Genomic DNA, 23,030 nt, shown 5'->3' on the forward strand with positions numbered 1-23,030 from the left:
CCTGTGTGGTTACTTTCAGTCTAAGTTTACGCCCACCATGCTGGCCTCCCCTGAGCTTGTCAGGTTTAGCATGTGGCCCCTTTTTCATCCACACCAAATACCAACTACAAGCATTTGGCAAGGCCTACAGATGGGATGACAAATGGGAAACCTGGAGCCCCCAAGATAGTAGCAATTCCTCATCCACAGACAAGCACTCAACAGAGAGGGCCAGGGATAGGTAGAGGGCTGCAGGTACTCTCTGGCCAACATCTCTATGGTACGAAAGCTAGAAAACCGGAAGTGGGCTGCCCCCGGTTGGGGAAGAAAGCCAGGGGCGGGGCGTGGAGGGGCGGGGCCTCTGCCGCCAACTCCGCTGTTGACCGAGGCGAGATGGCGGCCACCGAGGGTGTCGGAGAGGCTGCGCAGGGCAGCGAGCCTGGTCAGCCCGAGCCGCCACCGCCCCAGCCGCACACCCCGCCACCCCAGCAGCAGGAAGAAGTGATGGCGGCCGAGGCGGGAGAAGCGGTGGCGTCCCCTATGGACGACGGGTTCCTGAGCCTGGACTCACCCACCTATGTCCTGTACAGGTAACGCCCACAGCGGGGCCTCTGAGTCGGAGGCCCTTCCCTCGGAGGCGGGGGCTTCACTTGGGTAGCGGTTCCGGGTCAGCGTGTCTGACCGAAGTTTCCGCGGCCTCGCTGTCCGGCCGGCCGGGGGCGCGCTCGGCGGGGTCAGGGCCCGCCCGCAGCCCTTGCGCTCCTGTAGGGGTTACTGCTTCCCCGGAGCCAGCGCTGTCACTGAGAATCAGGGAAGCGGCTGGACACCAAGCAGCGTAGAAACTACAGGATACTGGACAGCACTCTTAGGCTGTTTAGGTGTCGTGATTCAGGAATTTAAGAAATCTCCCGCTCTCTTCCATGCTCCCAACAAAGATAGCCTGATAGCCTGACTGAATGCGGAAGGGTTTGGGTGCATAGGGTGCAGGAAATGATGATTTAAATAAGGTCCAGATTTGCTCACTTTAAAAATAAGGTGTAAGAGTTTCTCACGGTTCTGCTGAAACGGAATGAGCTAGTATAAGATCTTTAGATCTGGGACATTGTCATTCAACATTTTAGCGCCTAGCATCAGCCGGACACCTACCTAGGCTTTAAGGATGAAAAGATATTTATTTGTTCCTTAAACTTTCGTATACATCCCAACATCACCTCGTACATAATACAAGTAGGCAGTTGTTGGGTACTAATGTAATTTTCTTGCCTTTCTTTGCCAACATCTAGCCTTAGTCCCTCATCAGTTCTTTACTTTCTTATACTAATGCTGGTTCCCTAGCTCCAAATGAACCTGCAGAGAAACAAGTGAGAAGTCCTTAGGTCTTATTTTTCTTTTGTCTTATTTTTCCTCCTGTAGTTCTAGGTAACCCATTAGATGGCTTATTTGCTTTGTTTTTATGGATAAGTGAAAGTCACAATCCAGATTTTGTTATTGGAATTAATGTTTTAAATTGGTTGGGGTGGCCCCATAACCCTCTGAATTGCGAAATACTCAGCTTATTCATTTGGCTATGTCTGATTTCCCAGTGGCTAAATGACAGCCTTACCTTTCTCATGCCACTTTCCCAGGCACTAGGTCTCACATCTCAGGTAATTTTTTCCCTTGTGTTTCTCCTTATGTAGTGGATATAATTTCAGGATTATCTGGATGCCACAGAATCTTTGCTGTCAGTAGCTGATCAGTATAGAGAACTAAAAAATTGGTGAAAGGAAAAGAATGTAAGTAAAGTAGTTCAAACAAATTTGGTCACACAGGGCAGTTCACACAGAAATGTCTGTAGGTACCCGTTGTCGCCACTGTAATGTTATTTTAGCATTGATAAAGAGAGTAGTCATTGAATGCATACTATGTGCATTTATCATGTATTTATAATATGTAGCATATAAATATTTAAGCATAATAATATTATGTAGTTAATGTATACTGTATGCTTACTATTATTATGCACTTTTTAAGTGCTTGACATGTTATCTCGCTTAATCCTCCAAACAGCCTTCTAAGGTTGGTTGGTAATATTATCAATTCCATTTTATAAATGAAGAAACTGAGGCCCAGAGAGGTTAAGTAACTTTTTCAAAGTCACACAGCTAGTAAGTGGTAGAGCCAATATTTCAACTCAGATGGTTGTCAGATTCCAGAACCTGTTCTCTAATGATCACTTAGACCACTTTTGAGTATACGGTAAATTGTTTACTTTGATTTTAAAATGTCAGTTGCTAGTAAATTGTTATTCAAATTTTTTAAAATGCTGATGACTCCAGAGTCATATTAGACCAATGAATTAAATTGAGTTCTAGTTTAAAACTGTTATGCACATGATGCAGAAACATATTTTTCCACTTATGTAAAAACTTTAAATTTGAAAATTTATTAACTTAATTAGAAGAGTATTCATATTATTTTTATTTTAAAGTTTAATATGTAAAGCAGGTTATAAAACTTGGTCATGAAGACTATAAGCTATGGTTATATTAAGATATTTCTAAGCTACTAGTATTAATGTAAGTGTAATTGTTGCCATTTTTAAAAGCACTAGAGTTCCTTTTCTTATATGTTTGACTATAATCACTGAAAAAAGATATATATTTCAGGGACAGAGCAGAATGGGCTGATATAGATCCAGTGCCACAGAACGATGGCCCCAATCCAGTGGTCCAGATCATTTATAGTGAAAAATGTAAGTTTATTTTTATTAGGAAAAGATCTGTAAGTCAAACTTAGTAGCAGAGTTTAAATTCACAACTATATGGCCAAGTAGATGATAGATTTTTGTCTAATAAAGATCTAAATGACTTACGATAAGCTAACATCAGTGTTCTTTTGTAATTTTTATGATGAAAAATTTTATTTTGTACAGAGTGGACATATTCTAAATATAAGCAGTGAATGTTATAATACATAATAACTATTACATGATTGTGCTTTTTATTCACTAATATGCATGTAAGATAAAAACAAATGAGCTACTGTTTTATTTAGAAAACCTTGGTTACTGAAACATGAGACTATTGAAATATATTTTGGCAATGAAGTGTTAGGCTCAGTTGGAATACATTTACTGGTATTAAAATGAGTGGATTATTTTCTGTGACGAAGTATCATTCTTTCATAATGAATGTGAAAATGCTTTGTAAATTGAAGATCATGCAAATGATAATTGTTCTTTTAGGAAAGAAATGAATAAAATGAAATGTAGTTTTGCGGTTTTATGTGTGTGCATGTATATATATCTTTCAATTAAGGCTTTGTTGTCCAAGATCATTCCTTTGTTACAAAAGGCGTTTATTGTTTTTTCCAGTTATGAAGTAATGCCAAGAAATGTTTGAAGAGGAGGAATAGTGGTGTGAGGGTTTGCCTTACCAAATATGAAAATATGCTACTAAAAATAATTGACATGTGAAACTGTTGTAGAAATAAATAGATTAATAAGGTACCTAAAAATACCTCATCAATATAAATGGGAACTTAATATTTGATTAAAAGTACATCTCATACCTATATTAAAAACATGCATTAATCAAATAACGGTTTTGTAACAGTTGGCTATGCATTTGGATATAAGCAAAATTATATCCCTATCTCGTATCTTACATGAAAATAAATCACAGAAGAATTAAAGTTCTAAAATTATAAACATACTAGGAGCAAATATTAGGGAATAATCTTTCATTTTTGGGGTGAAGAGAAGGTATTAGTAGGCAAGATATAAAACTCAGAATTAAGGAAAAGATCAGAAGGTATAACTGCATAAAAATGCAAAACTTCCACATTGTGAGAGATGTTATATGTGAAGATATAATTCGCTAGAAGAAATAGAAATATCTATGAAGGGATGGTAAAATCACTAGTGATCAGAGAAATGAAAACTACAATTTATTTCAGATTCATACAGTACCTATAACAAAAGATGTTAGAGAAAACTGATACAATCATACATTTATTTTGGGGTTAAAGATAAGAACTTTTTTTGCAGGGTAAAAAACAGCGTATTAAACGCTTACATATATCATGATAAGAAGCCACAAAGGAAATGATAGAGAAATATGACCTACTGATCAAAAATTGATAGGTGAATATATCAAAATTTGAAATTTGTAAAACAGAAGACACCATGAACAAATTAAAAGGCAAGTAGAAATATGTGAAAAGATATACCATGCAAAACAGGACTGATATTTAGAGCTTTATAAGGAATTCCCACAAAAGTTTAAGGAAACAGACTAATCAAAAACTGAACAAAGGGTATGAACTAGCAGTTCACAGAGAAAATTCCATTGGCCATTAAATAGGGGAAAAATTCATTATTAAGAATGAGAGCTATGCAAATTAAAATGGGAATGCCATTTTCTACCCATGAATTAAATAGAAGATAAAATTCTATATTAGGTATCAGGACATATGAACATATACATATATTTCAGATGGTAGTTTTCATATGTTTAGCCACTTTGGAAAACAGAGAAATGCTCATATGTAAAGCTGGAAAATGCCTGTATCTTACAACCTTAAATTGTCACTTCTGTGATACATTCTGGGTTCACTCTGGCATATGACATCAGAAGACATGTACTAGGAGCTTAAGAGCTCAGACTTCAAAGGCAGACCACCTGGTTCAAATTCTAAGTACGTTTTGCTGGTACCATAATCTTAAACAAGTTATTTAATTTTTAACCTGTCCGTACCTCTGTTTCCTTTATATCCATGCTTTGGAGAATGGGTAAATAAAATATATTCAACTGTATAACCATTAAGAGGATCCAGATCTGTTATAACATGGACAGAACTCACAAACAAGGCTGAGTGAAAAAAGACACAAGTTTTTAGAAACTGTGGCTGTGAAGCTAAAGCATTATCAGGGTGGCATTCACACAGTCATTTGACTTTTGCTTATTCTAAATAATGCAGTAAAATATCTTTTCTCGTAAGTTATGACAGTATATAATGGTTTAAACATTATGTTATATAGTTTTAAACAAGAAAAATAGTCCTAATGCAGTTTTGTGCTTCATTTTTAGTTAGAGATGTTTATGATTATTTCCGGGCCGTTCTGCAGCGTGATGAAAGAAGTGAACGCGCCTTTAAACTAACAAGAGATGCTATTGAGTTAAATGCTGCCAATTATACAGTGTGGTAAGTAATACACATTATTGCTATTCGTTCTTTAAATGTCTCATGTTTTAGTTTAGATGGCTTTTCTTTTTCTTAACTGAACTTTAATTTTTATCAAAATAATTTACATATGAGTTTAGAAGTCAGAGACTGACTGAAAAATAACAATCTCTGCCTCATTCTGTCTTACCATCAGAGTCCCACTCCCCAGAGGAAGTAACTCTTAGTTTTTTTTTCTTGAATTAACCTATATATTCTAAATAATATGCTTATGTGGTATTTTTTCATTTTAGATATTATTCCATCTATGAAAGATACAGAATTCACTCTCCACTACACTTGTTTTATTTATAAGTAGCATTTTTGTGGTGGTTTGAAAAGTAAAATATGTGATAATGTAAATAATTATTTAAATGAACAGGCTGTACCATATAGGGAAAGAGATGCCTTTCATTCTCACGTATGCCATATAGGGAAAGAGATGCCTTTCATTCTCACAGGTAACCAGAGTATTGCCTGAAAATAATCATTAGTTGGGTGTCTTGTCTTCTAGCTCACATTTGTTGCCATTCACTGGTTTTACTTCAAAATGCTTGATTCTTATAGCAAACAGAATTGAGATTCCTCAAAAAATTAAAAATAGATCCAGCAGTCCCACTTCGGGGTATTTATTTGAAGAAAATAAAAACACTAAATTGAAATGGTATATTCATCCCTATGTTCATTGCAGAATTACAAGTAATAGGCAGGATATGAAAGCAACCTAGATGTCCGTCAATAGATGAATGGATAAAGAAGATGTGGTGTGTGTGTGTACATGCGTATGTGTGCATTATTGGAATATCACTCAGCAATAAAAAAGAATGAAATCTTTTCATCTCTGGCAACATGGATGTATGTAGAGGGCATTATGCTAAGTGAAATAAGTCAGAGAAAGACAGATACTATATGATTTCACTTATATGTGGAATCTCAAAAAACAAATGAATAAACAAAACAGAAATAAATCCATAAATATAGAAAACAAAATGATGGTTGCCAAAAGGGAAGGATTGGGGAATGGGAATAAAATTTTTTTTTAAATGCTTGCTTCTTCCAATCACCAAATAGTCATATGAGTTTGGACAACCACATACACACTCAAAACTATGTCTAATTATGTTGTTTTGCTTTATTTGATACTATTGGTAGACATTTTATATGCAGTAATGAGAGTTTGAATGCTTGATGTTTGCTGTAGGCATTTTCGAAGAGTTCTCTTAAAGTCACTTCAAAAGGATCTGCATGAGGAAATGAACTACATCACTGCAATAATTGAAGAACAGCCCAAAAACTATCAAGTTTGGTAAGATGAAAATAGAGAGGAAACATGTCATTATGCTAATAGTACCTGCCAGTGGATGATGAGAATATAGGGAATTATTTCTTTGTTTCTTTTTAGTTTTAGTACTTTGCATTAGAGCTAATGTTACCTGTCTCTTAGAGTTGTTAGGAGGAGATTTTCTGTTAAGTGCTTAAAATGGTGCCTGACCCATAATTAACAGTCACAAGTTTGCTACTATGATTATTTAAAATTTTGACATTAGCATGTAATACTGCTAGAGTCAGAAAAAAATTTGAGTAAAAAATCTGAAAAAATGTTTTCTGTTCAGTATGTTATAAATGGACTTTTTGGTATTTGATCTTTTATTTATTTATTCAAAATTTTTATATCGATGCTGGAGATACAAAGATGAACCAGACAAGTCTAAAAGGGAAAGCAAATAATAAAACCAGTTATTTATAGTATAGTGTGAAAAGCATAATGATAGAGTTTTTCATAGAGTATATTCATTGTAGAAAGTAAGCCCCTAAGTTAACACAGACAAGAGAATGGATAATTCCACAATGGGAAAAAAAAATGAGAGAAGTTCTGGAGCAAGAGGACAAAAAATAAAGAATTTCAACAGTACCCAGGATATAGTTAGCACCCCATGAATGGGAGCTACTGTGGCTGCTGTTACTGTGGTGGAGGAGGAAGAGGAGGAGGAGCTTGTGGTTGTAATGTCATGGTGCTGGTGGTTATAGTGGTGACAGAGGACAAGGAGATGGTGGTGGTGGTGAAGGAAGTAGAAGCAGCATGCAGTGTATCATCAAGAGCTGTCTCCACTTTCTGTGCCACTGCCTGCCTGCTCGTAATGCAGGATTAACACCATTTTATTTTTTCCCAATATAATGACCAACACACGCACTACCTTATCTTTTTATACCTTAGATTTAAGGCTGATTTCTGAGAGGAAAGACCTTTGAGGCAAAATATTCTGGGGAGAGGCATGAAAGAAAGAACATGATGCACTCAGGGAATTGCATATAATTTCATGTGATTAAGGTATATTTGGAGAGTCATGAGATATGATCATAAAGGGCCTTATGAACATTGATAAGGGATGTGGACTTGACCTTAGTAACAGTGGAAAGCTATTGAGATTTTAATTAAGGAAGTAACATGATTAGATTTGTGTCTCGGAAGATTTATCCTGCAGGTAGGGTGCTGCCCAAATGGAATAGGTTCACAGCCCTGGTAGGCCATTGCAATGGTGTAGGCTAAGAGACAGTGTGGTGGGGGATATGGGAAAGATAAGGATGAATTTGAGAGAGGTTTTGGAGTCAGAAGCAATAGGCTTCAAAGTTTAATTGATAGGAGGAATGATAGCGAAGAATGATGTCTGTATATTTGGCTTGACCACTGGGTGAATGGTGGTGCCAACTGCTTGGGGAATTTGGGAGACAAAACAGCACAGTCCTGGGAAAGAAGTATGGATTCAGTATTGGACAAATGGAATTTGATGTGCTTATGGAAAACCTATGTAAAGCTGTCCAGTATGTGGTTGAAAAATGCTCATCTGGAGTTGAAGTCATAGCTGTGGGTGAGGATGCTCAGGGAGAATTAGAGGAGAAGGTTGAAGACAATACAGGTGAACATCATTATTAAGAGTCAGAGAAGTGTTCCAGGATGACCAAGAAAGGAAATGAAAAGTTAGTGTAGCCACAGCAACCAAGAGAAGAGAGAGTTTGAAGAAGGAGTGGATGACAATATCCACTACTTTTAAAAGGTCAAGGAAAGTAAGGACTAAAAGATGACCAGTGGGTTTGTTAATTAGCTGGGTGTTACTGAGTGATCTTGGCATGAACAATCCCACCATAGGTAGGGTGGGTGACTGGGTGGGCAGGAGTGAAATGGTAGGAAAAAAAAAGTGGGTTGAGTCATACATGGGAAATGAGGCTAGGCTGTTGAGAAAAGAAGACATAGCGGGCAGCTAGTCAGGAGTATGTTTTTGTTTTGCTTTGTTTTTCCACAGTGGAAAACTTTTCTTTGGACAAACTTGCAACTTGTCATAGCTACTTGCCAGGGTAGAACTGAATTCAATTCTGCCCATAAACTAGTGGAACAAGCAATTGTTTATATGGTGACACTGTGGACTTAAAGAAAACTAACAACCTATTTATAACCAGAGGAGCTTCTAATATTTGATAAAATGATATTACATTTTCTATAGTCTCACTATGCTGTCTGGGAATGTTTCAGAATTCTTTGACAGAATTTTGTGGTTGTCAAAAGATTACTTCAGATTTAGCTTGAGATAAACCTTTAAGTCCTAAACTATTTGATTTCATTTTACACCCAAATCACTGTTTTAGGTTCTGAAATTTTTTCTCTTAGTGTTTCTTTTGTGTTAACTTTTCTCTCCAGTAGAGTTTTGAGAATTAGAGATGAAGTTTTGTTTCTTAAGTGTCCCTCCACATTACCTAGCACAGTGTATGCAGCTTTAATGTTCAGATAAATTAACACAAAACTTCTTTCTCCCTTCTTCTCTTGGCTTTAGGCATCATAGGCGAGTATTAGTGGAATGGCTTAAAGATCCATCTCAGGAGCTTGAGTTTATTGCTGATATTCTTAATCAGGACGCAAAGAATTACCATGCCTGGCAACATCGACAGTGGGTTATTCAGGTATTGCCCTTCTTACAGTGCTTTTTTAGATTTTTATGATTTAACTAAATTAAATAATTAAAATAACCATTAAATCATAAGTATACTTCTAAACTGAAACATACATATATATCATTACACACAATATGTATAGTTATTAAGATACCTACTTAAAACCTGACATCCTTCATGTTACTTAACCTTTATAATCTCTTGAGATATATTGGTGAGTAGCTTCATATTAAGGAAGAATAATAGTAACTTAATATTTTTTTTAGATCAAATTCGCATCATTTGCTAGCAAATGAATAGAAAAAGTAATTGTAATTTTTAATCAGCTCTGTTATTTTAATTAACAAGGGAATTGTACACACTAAGGTTTTTACATACATAATCTTTGGAATTTCGTTTTACAGTAACTATTATATATTTTATTTCTACCCACTGGTTAAAATTTTAATCTAAATCCTGAAAGGAAGAGAATAGTTATAATTCCCACTCTGGACATTTTATTTATTCTAGCAAACAATTCTCGTGTTCTTTCCTGTGAATTTTTCCCAGTGATTGCTACTTTATGCACTATTCATTATACCAAGAATATTTCACCAAAATTTTTTTTACTTAAAATTTTAAACTTTTCTAACTTTGACTAAAGGGATATGTTTTCTAAAGGTAGTCAGTATTTTTATATTTTATGAAATTCTACTTTTTTGCTATTATCAAATAAATATAACTTCATTCGCTTTTTCATAGTTAATGTCCCTAACTTTTGCAGCATTTGTAAGTTTTGATCATTGTACTCTTGTTTCAAATTTTTATTGCTTCTCTTTGCCCCATAATTTTTTTAAACAGCTTATAATGTAAAAATTTATGTCTAAATCTAATTGTGTATATTTTTCTACATGTATTTTAATGTAATTTTTGTCATGTGTGCATTTTAAATATTTCCCTTTTATTTAATGTTATATCAAATCACATCAAATTAATATACTAAAATTAATCATTTTCTTATTATTGAGTTTGTTTTTTCCCTTCTAAATTTTCACCATAAATAATATATAAACATTTAGTTAGACATACCCTTTTTCGCTTTTGATTTTGTTCTTTAGAACAATTCCTGAGTCAAATAGTATAAACATGCCTCTTGGTATCTAAATTGTTCTCAAGAAGATGGTACTGAATTATAGGCCACTTTGGCTGCTCTCTCTTTCTAAATTTTTTCCTTCCTCATAACCATTCCTTTGTCTTTGATTACTTTTCTTTTCCCCTCCATTTTCTTAACCTACAACTATCACTTGCCTCCAGATATGTGCTGAGTCCCATATCTTCAGTTCCACCAACTTAGCTTTGCTGAATTTTGATTTATTTATTTTTATTATTTATAATAATAGGACATTTCTAATTGGATATTTTATTATTTATTTTCTTCCAGGAATTTAAACTTTGGGATAATGAGCTGCAGTATGTAGACCAACTTCTTAAAGAGGATGTGAGAAATAACTCTGTCTGGAACCAAAGATACTTTGTAATTTCCAACACCACTGGCTATAGTGATCGTGCTATATTGGAGAGAGAAGTCCAGTTAGTAATCTCCTTCACTTGTTCGCTCATTAAAAGAGTATTTGTGTGCCTACCATATATCCTAGGCCTTGGGGGTACAGCTCTTAAGACTGCTCCCAATCCTACCCTTGTGGAACTAGTAGGACAGAATACTTACATGAAATCTGTAATGAAAAATTTACAAATAATGTACCTCTACTTTGTAATGTCTTAACTTTTTTGAAATCTCGTTGCTACTACAGATTGAGAAGAAATCAGACTTTATAGTGTCTAGGAAACTTTGTTTCCAAACTATCTCATTAAATTTCATTGCATTTTAGATAATAGTCCCCGGATGCCATTTTACTCTCTCTAGTCCAGGGTTTGGAGCCAGATAAGTCTTGTGCATTGTACGATGTTTAGCAGCATTCCTGGCCTTTATGCCCTATATAGACTGTCCCTGACCTAATGATGGTTCAACTTAAGATTTTTTTGACTTTAAGATGTTCTAAAAGTGATCAACATTCGGTAGAAACTCACTAGGCTAAGCTATGTTCTATAGATTGGGTGTGTTAAATGCATTTTTGACTTAACAGTATTTTTAGCTTATGATGGGTTTATCAGGACATAACCCCATTGTAAGTCAGGGAACATCTGTATATTAGTAGTAACTCCCTCTTCCCAGTTGTGAGTTGTGACAAAAAATGACCCAGACACTGCCAAATGTCATGGGGGGAGGGGGTATTCATCCCCAGTGAAAACTATTTGTCTAGCATACATAAAGCTGTTACAAGAGCTAGAAATTTCTGACTTGGCGTGAATTTCTATGGTATATCCATAAATATTAATAGCCACCCTTTTCTGACTTAGTCTTTTTTGTCTCTGTTTTAAATTTGAACATGTTTATTGTTTTTATAGCCTCATGAGACCATAGTCATAATTTTAATTACAAAAGTTATTTTAACAGCCCCTGGAAAAAGCTAATTTTTTATGGTGCATCTGCCTCATCTCCTTTGCCTTACTGCTGCTTGGATCAGGGCCACTAGCTCTTTCTTCTGTTCTATGTAGGGGTCTGCTGATTTCAATTTTTTAAAAAAGTCTATAATCCAGTGTCCTGGAGTAACTGTCTGCTCTGGGCTTCTCTCTGGAGTAGCCACATATTCCTCCAGCATACCTTATGCTTTTTCTGTTGCTCTACTCTCCAAAGCTGTATTGTCCAATATGGTTGTCACTAGCCATATATGGCTACTTAAATTTAAATTAAGTAAAACTACAAAATTAAAAATTAAATTCCTCAGTTGCACTAGTCACATTTTAGGTGTTCACTAACCCTGTGTGGCTAGCAATTACCATACTGGATTGTGCAGATAAAGAACATTTCCATCATCATTGGAAGCTGTTGAATAGTATTGATGTAAAGAATAACAGTGGACGTGTTGAAATAATTTTGTTATTCTTAATCATACCTAAATACTAGGGCAAAATTCAGACTCATCATCTAGCACTCTTTTAATTACTTTTGTCTTTTAGAGTTGGTATTCTGTCATGAGGATTAGAAAAATAGTGCTCTGATGGAAAGCAAGGCATTATCCTTTAGAAAGTTCAATAGCGTTCTTGCCAAAAGGTAGAGTACTTCAGGTTATTTACACTGAATTGATCCAATTAATAATTAGGGATTTCAAAATATTGTGTATTCCTTATTTACTATAGCTTACTACATTACGAGTAATACAACATTTAAAAATTGAATGTGGAAAGTTTGGAAAATGCAAACTTTTCTCATAGCTTTCAAAGGCAGACCACTAATTTTTTATTACCAAATAGAAACAAATAATCAGGCAGGAATCCAAGAGTCTTCCATACTTAAGGTTTATTTTACCTTTCAGATATGTAAAAGAAATATTTAAAATGCTAAGAGTAGCTGTAGTTATCTAGAATTTAGTTTATTAATTAAATTTTTTTAACTCTTAAGAATACAGATAGATATAGCCGATTATTTTCTGTAGTTTTTTCCCTTTCATTATAAAAATAATGCAGTCTAGCTGGGGGGGAGTTGTACTGAATTGTATAAAATCTCGAAATCTCTTATTCTCTCTCTTCTCAGATCCCATTCTTAGAGTGAACTACACATAGTATGAATCTTTCCAAGCCTTGCAAACATTATGCACAACAACCTAGTCAGTCATATTATACACATTGCTTTTTTTTATTTAATGTATCATGGCCATTTTTCCATTTGAGTACATAATCTACTAGTACTTAATCATAGTTACCATTTATCAAGCATTTACTATATGCCAGGAATTCTTATTTAATTCTCATAGCTACACTACAAGATACCTGATGAAGAACCTGAGGTTCAGAGTAGTTCTGTAATGTGCATAAGAGCACACAGATAATAACTGATGGGGCTAGGATTGAGGCCAGGCAGTCTCACATCAAAGGCCATGTTTTAACCATTAAAATGGATAATGCTTTAGTGCATACATGTAAATAAAATTTTTTAGGTATTGCCAAAATGAAATTAAGAATCTTCTACAAGGACTAGTTAAGACCTGCAGGGACGTGGTTTAACAAATAACTAAAACATTAGGTCATATAAAAGTAGTTGGAAAAACCTTTTGATAATGATGAATGAGTATATTACTACTCTCTGTGGGGAAAAAAGCTATTATATCAGCACTGCAACAAAGTGAAGATTATTAAACTTTAGTCAGTGACTTACTCATTTGAGCAAGTACATAGTGAAGACTATTCATAGCTTTTCTTGGGATGTGTCGTAATTGGATCTGAATTGTATTTAATCTGGTTGAGGGGAAGAGAAAGGGAGGGGGTGTCCATTTTGACTGGGAGTCACATAACAGTTTACTCATAATCTTGTTTTGGAATATAAGGAATATACATTTGGGTTTATATTTTTTATTGTAGCTCCTAGGATTATATAGTTCTCCTTTTTCAATGACTAAGGATTTGTCAGGCATAAGTAGATTTTAGACTTTTTCTCCAAGACTGCTTTACCAGTAGAAGGAAAATCTTGTTTTATATGACATTTCCTTTAGCGAGAAATCCTAAAAAGGGAATTCTCACATTAAATTACTGTCTTGTGAATTGAGCCGCCTTCATTTTAATTAAGTGTCCTTTACCAGAAATGGATACAGACATACAGTAGGGAGAAACTGTAAATAAGAATTAACAACTGGAGGGATTCACCTAGAGAGGTACCAAAGCCCATTAAGAGAGAGAAGTGAAAGCACGTATCCAAGCTGTGCTATACGGTCTTATTAAAACTTTCTGGTTGCACTGCTCTTAAAATTATACACATATTTATTGGTGGTCTTTTTCTTACAGGTACACTCTGGAAATGATCAAACTAGTACCACATAATGAAAGTGCATGGAATTATTTGAAAGGGTAAGAGATTGTTTTTGCTTGTTTTATTTATATATATATATATATATATATATATATATATATATACACACATATATACATATATATATATATATATATATATATATATATATATATATATATATATATATATAACCTGTTAACATAATGGATCATGGAGTACGTTCCATAATCAGATTCTAAAAGTATACTAAAGAATTTTCTATTTTTTGCTAAGAACAGAAGTGTAACTGTTAGGGTAACACTCAAGAACAGTGCCCTCTACCCTTCTCTTCACCTTCCAAGCACATACCAGCAGTTTTTAGAATAGTCCATGAGTAAACAATAATACAATTATAATTGTATTTATGAATCCTGTAGTCTTTATGTCAAAGAAGAGGATATACACACTCAGTTTCTGTTCAGCTCAGGAATACAGTAAAGGCAAGGCAGGACTATTTACAAGTAGGTTGCACAGATGCATAGCCAGCCTTTCTGTTTTTACTCCTAGAGATCTGTTACAAAGCTCACTACTTAAATTGACAAGGTTTCATTTGACATAGCCAGGCTTTTGATGGACTTAGAGGTCTCCAAGGAAACTAGGCCCAAAGAGCATGAAGTACAGAGCCCAGTCACATTCAGAGATGTGTCCAGGGTAGGGCCCTAGAATATCTGGAGAGCTAAAGGGACAAAAAACCATCTCAAGAAGAAACAAATACCTCTTATTTTTCTCCTTTTTAATTTTAAGAAGACAGTTTATTTTTTTGCTTTAATTTTGTGTTGCAGTTTGAGTTAAAAATGATCACTTTTAAACTTCACTAGTCTTTTAAACTAATTTCACTCAGTTCTTAATTATCCATGATAAAACACACATATAATTTAAATTTTTCATTTTATTGTCAACCACATTCATTCAAAATAAGTCTTTTCTTGCTTACGTTAAAGGGACCATTTTCTCTTGATCTTTCTACTATTTTTGTTCTCAAAATTTAGAATAATTTTTTTTTAGGATTTTGCAGGATCGTGGTCTTTCCAAATATCCCAATCTGTTAAATCAATTACTTGATTTACAACCAAGTCACAGTTCCCCCTACCTAATTGCCTTTCTTGTGGATATCTATGAAGATATGCTAGAAAACCAATGTGACAACAAGGAGGACATTCTCAATAAAGCATTAGAGGTAAGCCAGTGGAACTCAGTGTTTTTCGTTTTGATATTTCAAAGTTGGGTCTGCCCAAGGCCACTAATATTTATGCCCCTTTTCAACATGGTTAGTTAGAATCCAGTGCAGGGCTATTTCTGCTGTTTCAGGCAATACCCATGTCACTAGTGAACATAGTATGTGACCCTAGTAGTATATGTCATTTGAACATGATCTGAATTAAACTATATTAGCTCAAAAGCATTTGTCCTAGAGACTGAATTACACATTTTCTTTAACGACTTTTTGGTTTTCATTTTCAGTTATGTGAAATTCTAGCTAAAGAAAAGGACACTATAAGAAAAGAATATTGGAGATATATTGGAAGATCCCTTCAAAGCAAACACAGCACAGAAAGTGACCCACCAACAAATGTACAGCAATAACACCATCCAGAAGAACTTGATGGAGTGCTTTTATTTTTTTAAAAGACTCTAATGCAGTAGTTTAAAACTAGAGCAATTGTTCCCTTTGCCTGTGGTGTAAAACATGCATTGCACAGGTATTGCTTTTTAACAAGAACTAAGTGTGATGTTCCTTGGGTGCTGCTGCTATTCAGATTAGCTCTAAGTAATTTGATTTTTTAAAGCAAAGTAATTCGAGGGGAGGGAGAAGAAACAAAGGAACTTTTGTAATCTTACCAACATTTACTCTAATTCTTTAGCATCAACTCCTCCCTAAAGGGTATATGCGTCAGGATTTGCAGCATTAATGATTGCAGGTAACTTGTATGTAATAGATAGGAGGTAACTTAAATTTCAGTTTAGGAAACAGGGAATGCATTTGTTTGATTAGAGCTGCTATGCCACACATAGTATCTTGCTATCACTGTAACCAACTAATGCCAAAAGAATGGTTTTGTAATAAAATTAGAGATGTATGCTAAAACAATGTCATAGTAGTTTGATTTTTTTAATGGCATTTATATATGAGGGACATTGTCTCGGCTTAGAAAAGCAATTGAGGGAAAAAATATTGCTATAAAACTGTAGTAACTAGTAACATGATTATATTAAAGGAAATGTTATTAAAATGAATTGGTCAGTTCTTGACTACATGTAACAAAATGCACTAAAGGTAGTTTAAACCCACAGGATTTTTTAAGGTATGTCCATAGTTCACAAATTAATTGCCTGCTCTTTCAGAAATACATCCCAAAGTCACACTACAGAACTGGACCATCAAGTTGCTCTTGCCTGTGCTGGGATTAGGAAATTGCTAAATGAAGCTACCAGTTCCAAGACTCCACCTCTGCCACATTTCATGGGAGCACACCTGCTTCCAACTAATGCAGCTCCAAATTAAAGGCTCGGTGTAGTACATCTGATTGGAAAAAACCTAAATGACATTTAAACTTAACTGTAAAGGAATCTGGGAAATGTAGTTAATAGCTTTCCAGCCTCTGCAATTTAGAAACCATGTCAAGAAGGAGCTGAAGTATTAAGCTAATTCTCTACCTGCACATAATCTCACTTTAACAATAAAGAATTTTTGCTCAGTGTTCAAAGCACCAAACTACAACTAAAGAAATTATATAGAGTAGAATAGTCATATATTCTCAAGAATTCAGAAAATAATTATAGTATATCATGGAAAAAGTATATTAACATTTTACATGTCGGTTTTTATTGTTTTTAGACTCCAGAAATCTGATTTTATATATGAAATTGTCAAAGTATCACCCCTATGTAGACAATTTCAAAGTATAGGTAAGTTTTCATAAGATAACATTTACTCTCAGTAACTCTCATCAGTGTCAAAATTGATTGAATTCAGGGCTGCTGAATCTCAACAAAGCTCATAGAGACTGTTTAATAAAAAGCCTAATGGCAGTTTACTAATTTACACTGAGAAATGTAACTGAAGCAGACCAAACAGTTACATCAGCCTAGCCACTTGGCATTTTCTGCCTGAAGTTTAACGAAGTATCAATCCATTTATCAAAAGATTGCTTACTGAGCCTATAATCAGGTGAGGAGGCTCCATGATTTAAATGTGTAATGATTTTAGGCTCTGATACTCCTAATGAAGGCCATCTTCTAATAAGCAACTGGATATATAGACCTAGCAGTACTCTGCTTTCATTGGACCAACAGTTAAAATGCAGTCTGTGGAGCAGTCTGTTAGTTCAAAATTATTTTGCCTAATAGCAGTATCACTGTTGCTAATTGTACAGCTGGTGCAAAAACAATGGTGGGTAAAACTGCTTGTGTCTTAGCACAAATCAAGGCAATGATTTGTATTCTGCATTGCCATGCATTCACTAAAGAATATCTTTGATGAATCAGTAATGATATTCACAATACTAGATCTGTCTTTTCAGTATTTTGTGTGACTGAATGGAAGTATGCATAAAGCATATCTTGGGTTGTCTTGAAAAGCATTTGTGCAATGTGTAAGCCGTAGGCTGAACAGGCTGCTTTTTATTGAATGTCATTTTTACTATAACAAACAACTGTTAAACTGTAGTTATTCATACTTGGATGGCTGGCATACATTTTCTCAAAAATAAAGGGAAACAACTAAGCATTTTGCCAATGATAAAATTTGAGCTTTCTAGTGAAAATTTTAATCTACCATGGTAAGCGTAACAGCTTTCTAATAAAATCAAAGTTATGATATTAATAAATACCATTTATATATTATATAATTAAATATGTCAACAATTGGGATATCTGCATAACTCAACAAGACAATATTTTCCAAATGACTCATCTATGATGTTAACATGTATGGATAAACAATCCATTCAAATTACAAGATGTAACAGTACAAAAAGTGTAGTGATAAGGTTGCAGATTCCACCTTACAACTAACTAATGTTTGGGAAACTACTACTTGTCAAATTTTGGTGTAGTAATGAAGAATATCTAGAACTTCTGAAAAGACTATTAAAATAGTCCAACTATATATCCATATGTATGAGTCTAGATTTTCTAAATATACTCAACCAAAACACCATATTGCAACCGACTGAATGTAGAAGTAGGTGTGAGAATCTAGATATCTTTGATTAAGTCAGACTAAATAGATTTGCAAAAATGTGAAATGCCATTTTTCTGTTTTTTTTTTAATTTGGAAAACATTTTTGTTAACATGAGTTAATAAAGTTAAAAATTTTTAAATATGGTAAATAGCAAGCAATAGATACTACCCACATAAAGGGAAGCTAGAGTTAGAAAAGAGAGTAAGACACCACCATCACTGTCCGTGGAGACCTCAATTTTAAAAGAGAACAATAGTGTGCCACTCATCTCAGTACCTTAAAAATGTTTATTGGATATTTGAAGAAATACAGAAGCAGAAGGGATTATCTGCCTGATGGAGTCAGAAAGGGTTCACAATGGACAAATTTGATTACATCTTTTTTGTGAGGGTTTAAACTCAATTATTATTGGTTCTATCCTAAATATTAACATAAATGAATACAAGGTCCAGAACATTTCCCTCTGGAGTTTGTTATTTAAAAAAATCCAACTGAGTTTTAACCCACTAGTGGGCAATTAAACCAAGTCAGTGGGTCTCAATCAGCTTTTAAAAATTCGTAATGGAAAATTTTAATTTCATTGAATTCTCATATTTTATCATTTCTTTCCTTTTACTTGATTTGGTTTAGTATTTTTTACAGCATTACTGAAATTTAATTGACAAATAATATGTAAATTTAAGTTATGCCACATGATTTGATATATATATATATATATATATAATGAAATGACTACCACATTAAGGTTAGTTAATACATCCATAACCTCACCTAGTTCACTTTTTTGTGTGTGTGGTGGGAATATTTAAGATCTCTCAGCAAATTTCAAGTATACAGTACATTCTCTAGTTTTTATTATTTTTTTAAATTAATTAATTAATTTATTTTTAGGCGAGGCAACCCTTGGTTGACTTCACAGATTGTAAGGACCTTGTCAGCTTACAATCCCTTATTTTTTATTTTTTCTTAACCTACAGCACCCGGTCTTCCTAGGTGGTCTCCCATCCAAGTAGTAATCGGGCCCGGCCCTACTTAGCTTCTGAGATCAGACAGGATCTGGCTTGTTCAGGGCATTCTCTAGTTTTTAAAGAGGGATCATAGATGATTGAGTCATGACCTGTCTTTCCCAATATATGTTTTAATGCTGTACATTTCCCTCTAAGAACTGCTTTAGCTGCATCTCAGACATTTTGATATTTTGTATTTTGATTTTCATTCAGTTCAAAATATTTTCTAATTTCCCTTCTTGAGATGTCATCTTGACCCATGGATTACCTAGAAGTGTATTGTTTATTGCCAAATGTTTGGAGATTTTCTTGTTATCCTGTTATTTTATTTTGTTTTTAGTGGTTACTCTATGAATTATATAATACACACTTAACTTTTTACAGTTTATTTAGAATCAATATTTTATCTCTTCAGTTGGCATGTAGAAACTACCATCATATAGGTGTCCTCACCCTCTACCATTTATAATATAGGTATCATACCTAACATTGAAAACCTCACTTACATGGAAGACTCCATCAAACGATTTTAGGCTTTTTTTCCATTTAACCACAAAACATATCTTTTTAAAGAACTCAAGAAAAGAGGAGTAGTCATATATACAAGATACTTAATATTTCTGTTACTTTTCTTTCATTCCTGATGTTCCAAATTTTCTTCTAGTATCATTTCCCTATTGTCTGAAGAAATTTCTTTGAGCAATTCTTTCAGAGTAGATTTGCTTGCTGGTTGCAAATTCTCTTAGCTTTCATTCTTCTGAAAATGGCTTTATTTAACCTTCATACCTGAAGGATATTTTCATGAATATAGAATCCGGGGTTTACAATTCTTTTGGCACTTGAAAAATGTTTGCCACTTCCTCCTGCCTTCATGATTACAGATGAGAAATCTGTCTCGAGATTGGTTGTTCACTGATAGGTTATGCATCATTTTTCTCTAGCTGCTCTCAAAATTTTTAGTTTGTCTTTAGTTTTCAGCAATTTGATTTTGATGTACCTGGCCATGGATGTCTTTCGATTTATCCTGTTTGCTCAGCTTCTTGAATCCATAGGTTTATATTTTTCACCAAACTTGGGACATTTTCAGCCATTATTTCATCAAATATATTTTCAGCACTTTCTTTTCTCTTGTGGGACTCTGATAACAAGAATGTTAGACATTTAATTCTTGTCCTAAAGGTGCCTGAGGTTCTGTTCATTTTTTAATTCTATCTCTTCCTGTTGGTCAGTTTGGGTCATTTTTATTAATCTGTCTTTAAGTTCACTGATATTTTCCTCTATCTTCTCCCTTCTGATATTGAATCCATTCAGAGTTTTTTGTTTTAGTTATTTTTCAGTTCTAAATTTGTTTGATTCTTCTTAATTTCTTATATTTCTTTACTGACAATTTCTATTTTAACTTTTGTTTCCAGAGTGCTCATAATTGAGCAATTTTTTCCCTTAAAAAATTTTTTTTTTGAATTAAGTTTATTGGGGTAACATTGGTTAATTATATAATTGTTTAACAATTATATAAATTTCAGGTGTACATTATAATTTAACATCTATATATTCTATTGTGTGTTTACCAACCGAAGTCCAGTTTCTTTCGGCTACCATGTATTTGATCTCCTTTACCCACTTCACCTTCCCTCTAAACCCTATTTGACCTCCTTTACCCCATGTACCTTCCCCCTCCTCCCTCGACCCCTCCCCTCTGGTAACCACTAGTCTATAGTCCATGTCCATGAGTCTCTGTTTGTTTGTCCTGTTCCTTTGTTGCTTTTAGGTTTATATTCCACATATAAGTGAAATTGAGCATTTTTATAATTGTTTTAATACCCTTGTCAGATAATCCCAACATCTGCATCATCTTGTCATTGGTGACTGTCAATGGTCTTTTCCTATGTGTGTTGAGATTCTTGGGATACTTTATATGCCTAATAATTTGGGGCTGTGTCCTGGGAATTTTTAATATCATGAGACTGTGATTCTTGTTTAAACCTTAAGGAGAATGTCAATATTTTTATCTTAGCAATTGCTTGCCATAGCTAGGTATAGGCTGCAATTTCCAACCCTCCTTCTGTAAGCTATGTTCCAAAGTAAGTTCACTTTTCAAATTCTTGTAGTGCTATTTGATTTGTGCATCACTTGTACTTAGTCTGGGACCTTAACAGAAGTCTATCCAGTAGCACCACTCTCAAAGTCTTTGGCACGCCAATTAGCATCAGATTTATGATCGCAGGTCAGGGGTGAGCCCGAGAGTTCATAAACAACTTTATGGGGTTGCTTTCCTGATCGTCTCCCCTTCCATTTTCTTTCCAGTACTTTCTAGTTGCCCGGAGCCCCTCATTTCAGTTCTCTGGCCAGAAACCTCCCAGGTCCTATGAACAACTGTCCACTTCCACAATTAGGCCACAGCAGTGGGAAGACAGAAAAAAAGAAGCGATGGAGTTCGCCTTTGCCCTCTTGGAGTTGCAGCTTCACTGAATAGAAAAGATTATTCTCCCTCAGTTTGGGCTCCTACAGCCTCTCATTGCCAGCCACTTTTACTCCTGCCACTGCTCCTGCTGCAGGATTGATTGGAGGCTGGAGTGCAAGGGAATGAAATAAGAAAAGAGAAAGAAAAAACAGAATTTTCTTTACTCTGAATTTTAGGAGTTCCCTTTTCTGCTCTAAGACTCAAAGCCAGAAAGTTTCTCCAGTGTGTCTGTCTGTTCCCCAGTGCTTACTTCTGGGTTTTGGGCTGGAAGATACCAGAGAAAGAAACAATATCATGATCAGTCATGGCACTTCAATGTCAGGGGTTCTTCTTTGATCCATCTGGTGGTACTCACTTTTCAGAGGCCCCAGATAGTTACACCATGAGTTCTGTTCAGATTTTCTGCTTGTGTCCAGTGGGAAAGGAAAGTTGGCATTTTTTGACTCCATCTTACTAGGAATCAGCCCTTCCTGTGCTTGAAATCTCTCCGTTATTGGTTTTCACAGCTTCTTTGTTCTTTACAAACACTTCCTTTAGTCCTGAAATCACAATTTCCAAGAGCTTAGATTTGGCTCTCTCCTTTTCTTTAGACATTCTCTCTCTTGTAGAGATTATCCCTTTCTAGAGTATCATAGAATCCTTGGGAGAATTTAATCTTCTGCTGGATGTAAATTTCTGCTGGATATTAACTTGGACTACCGCCCCATTTCAAACTCAAAGTGTTGTCTTCTCCCTACTCTACCTGCTGTGTTAATGATGCTATTGTTCTTCCACCTGAAACCCACCTAAAACCCTTGTACTGTCAATTTGTGCTAGAACATGCTTGTGTTCTGATATCACTGTGCTATGCAAAATCACTAATAAAACCCAGGGTAAAAGTAGGGTTAGGGACACAATACTCAAAAAATTAATCAGTTAAAAAAAAAAAAAAAGACAAGAACTTGATACAACGGCAGCACAGTTTTACACATTATGCCTGTTTACCTTGAGAAGGACCTGAAGCTTGTTTGTGGAAGTGGGCATTGAAAGGGTTGCAGCTTGTGAGTTATTGTGAAGTGATAGAGGGAGGGGTATCTGAAATCAATTGGGAAGTTGCAATAGCAGATGTGGATGAGTGTGGTTCAAACACACATGATGAACTGAAGGTGCTGGCAGACGTTGAGGGGTGTGCATGTGTGTATGCGTTGTTCTCTCCTATGCAGTGTGGCTCAGTTGGTTCAATTTTCTGCAGTCACCTAGTGTTTCTCCAGGATGAAATCACACATAAACAAATGGTAAATTTGTGTTCTGCTCAGATGATTTCCTAATACATCATTCATATTGAAACAAAG

At 35.0% G+C, this 23,030-nt stretch overlaps 1 protein-coding gene across 2 annotated transcripts; it reads left to right on the forward strand.

Moving 5' to 3' along the window:
- Positions 1-339: 339 nt before the first annotated feature.
- FNTA (farnesyltransferase, CAAX box, alpha) lies at positions 340-16,136 on the forward strand. Of its 2 annotated transcripts, none has more exons than XM_016127441.2 (9): positions 340-569; positions 2,628-2,713; positions 5,052-5,166; positions 6,386-6,490; positions 9,009-9,135; positions 10,547-10,695; positions 14,002-14,064; positions 15,053-15,224; positions 15,509-16,136. In XM_016127441.2, the coding sequence occupies exons 1-9, from the start codon at positions 373-375 to the stop codon at positions 15,629-15,631; spliced, it is 1,137 nt and encodes a 378-aa protein (XP_015982927.1). In that variant the 5' UTR covers positions 340-372; the 3' UTR covers positions 15,632-16,136. The 2 variants fall into 2 exon arrangements, with proteins under 2 accessions (XP_015982927.1, XP_015982928.1); XM_016127442.2 differs by lacking the exon at positions 340-569 and adding an exon at positions 729-1,754.
- Positions 16,137-23,030: the final 6,894 nt, after the last annotated feature.

This window comes from Rousettus aegyptiacus, unplaced genomic scaffold, assembly GCF_014176215.1.
Source record: "Rousettus aegyptiacus isolate mRouAeg1 unplaced genomic scaffold, mRouAeg1.p scaffold_m13_p_11, whole genome shotgun sequence".
Taxonomy (NCBI): domain Eukaryota; kingdom Metazoa; phylum Chordata; class Mammalia; order Chiroptera; family Pteropodidae; genus Rousettus; species Rousettus aegyptiacus.

What these genes read in the sequence shown, in the direction of transcription:
- FNTA (XM_016127441.2), top strand. Translation starts at nt 373, where the DNA reads ATGGCGGCCACCGAGGGTGTCGGAGAGGCTGCGCAGGGCAGCGAGCCT. An exon ending in GATCATTTATAGTGAAAAAT is followed by an intron (nt 2,714 to 5,051) that starts GTAAGTTTATTT and finishes CTTCATTTTTAG; the next exon opens with TTAGAGATGTTTATGATTAT. An exon ending in TTCTCAATAAAGCATTAGAG is followed by an intron (nt 15,225 to 15,508) that starts GTAAGCCAGTGG and finishes TTTCATTTTCAG; the next exon opens with TTATGTGAAATTCTAGCTAA.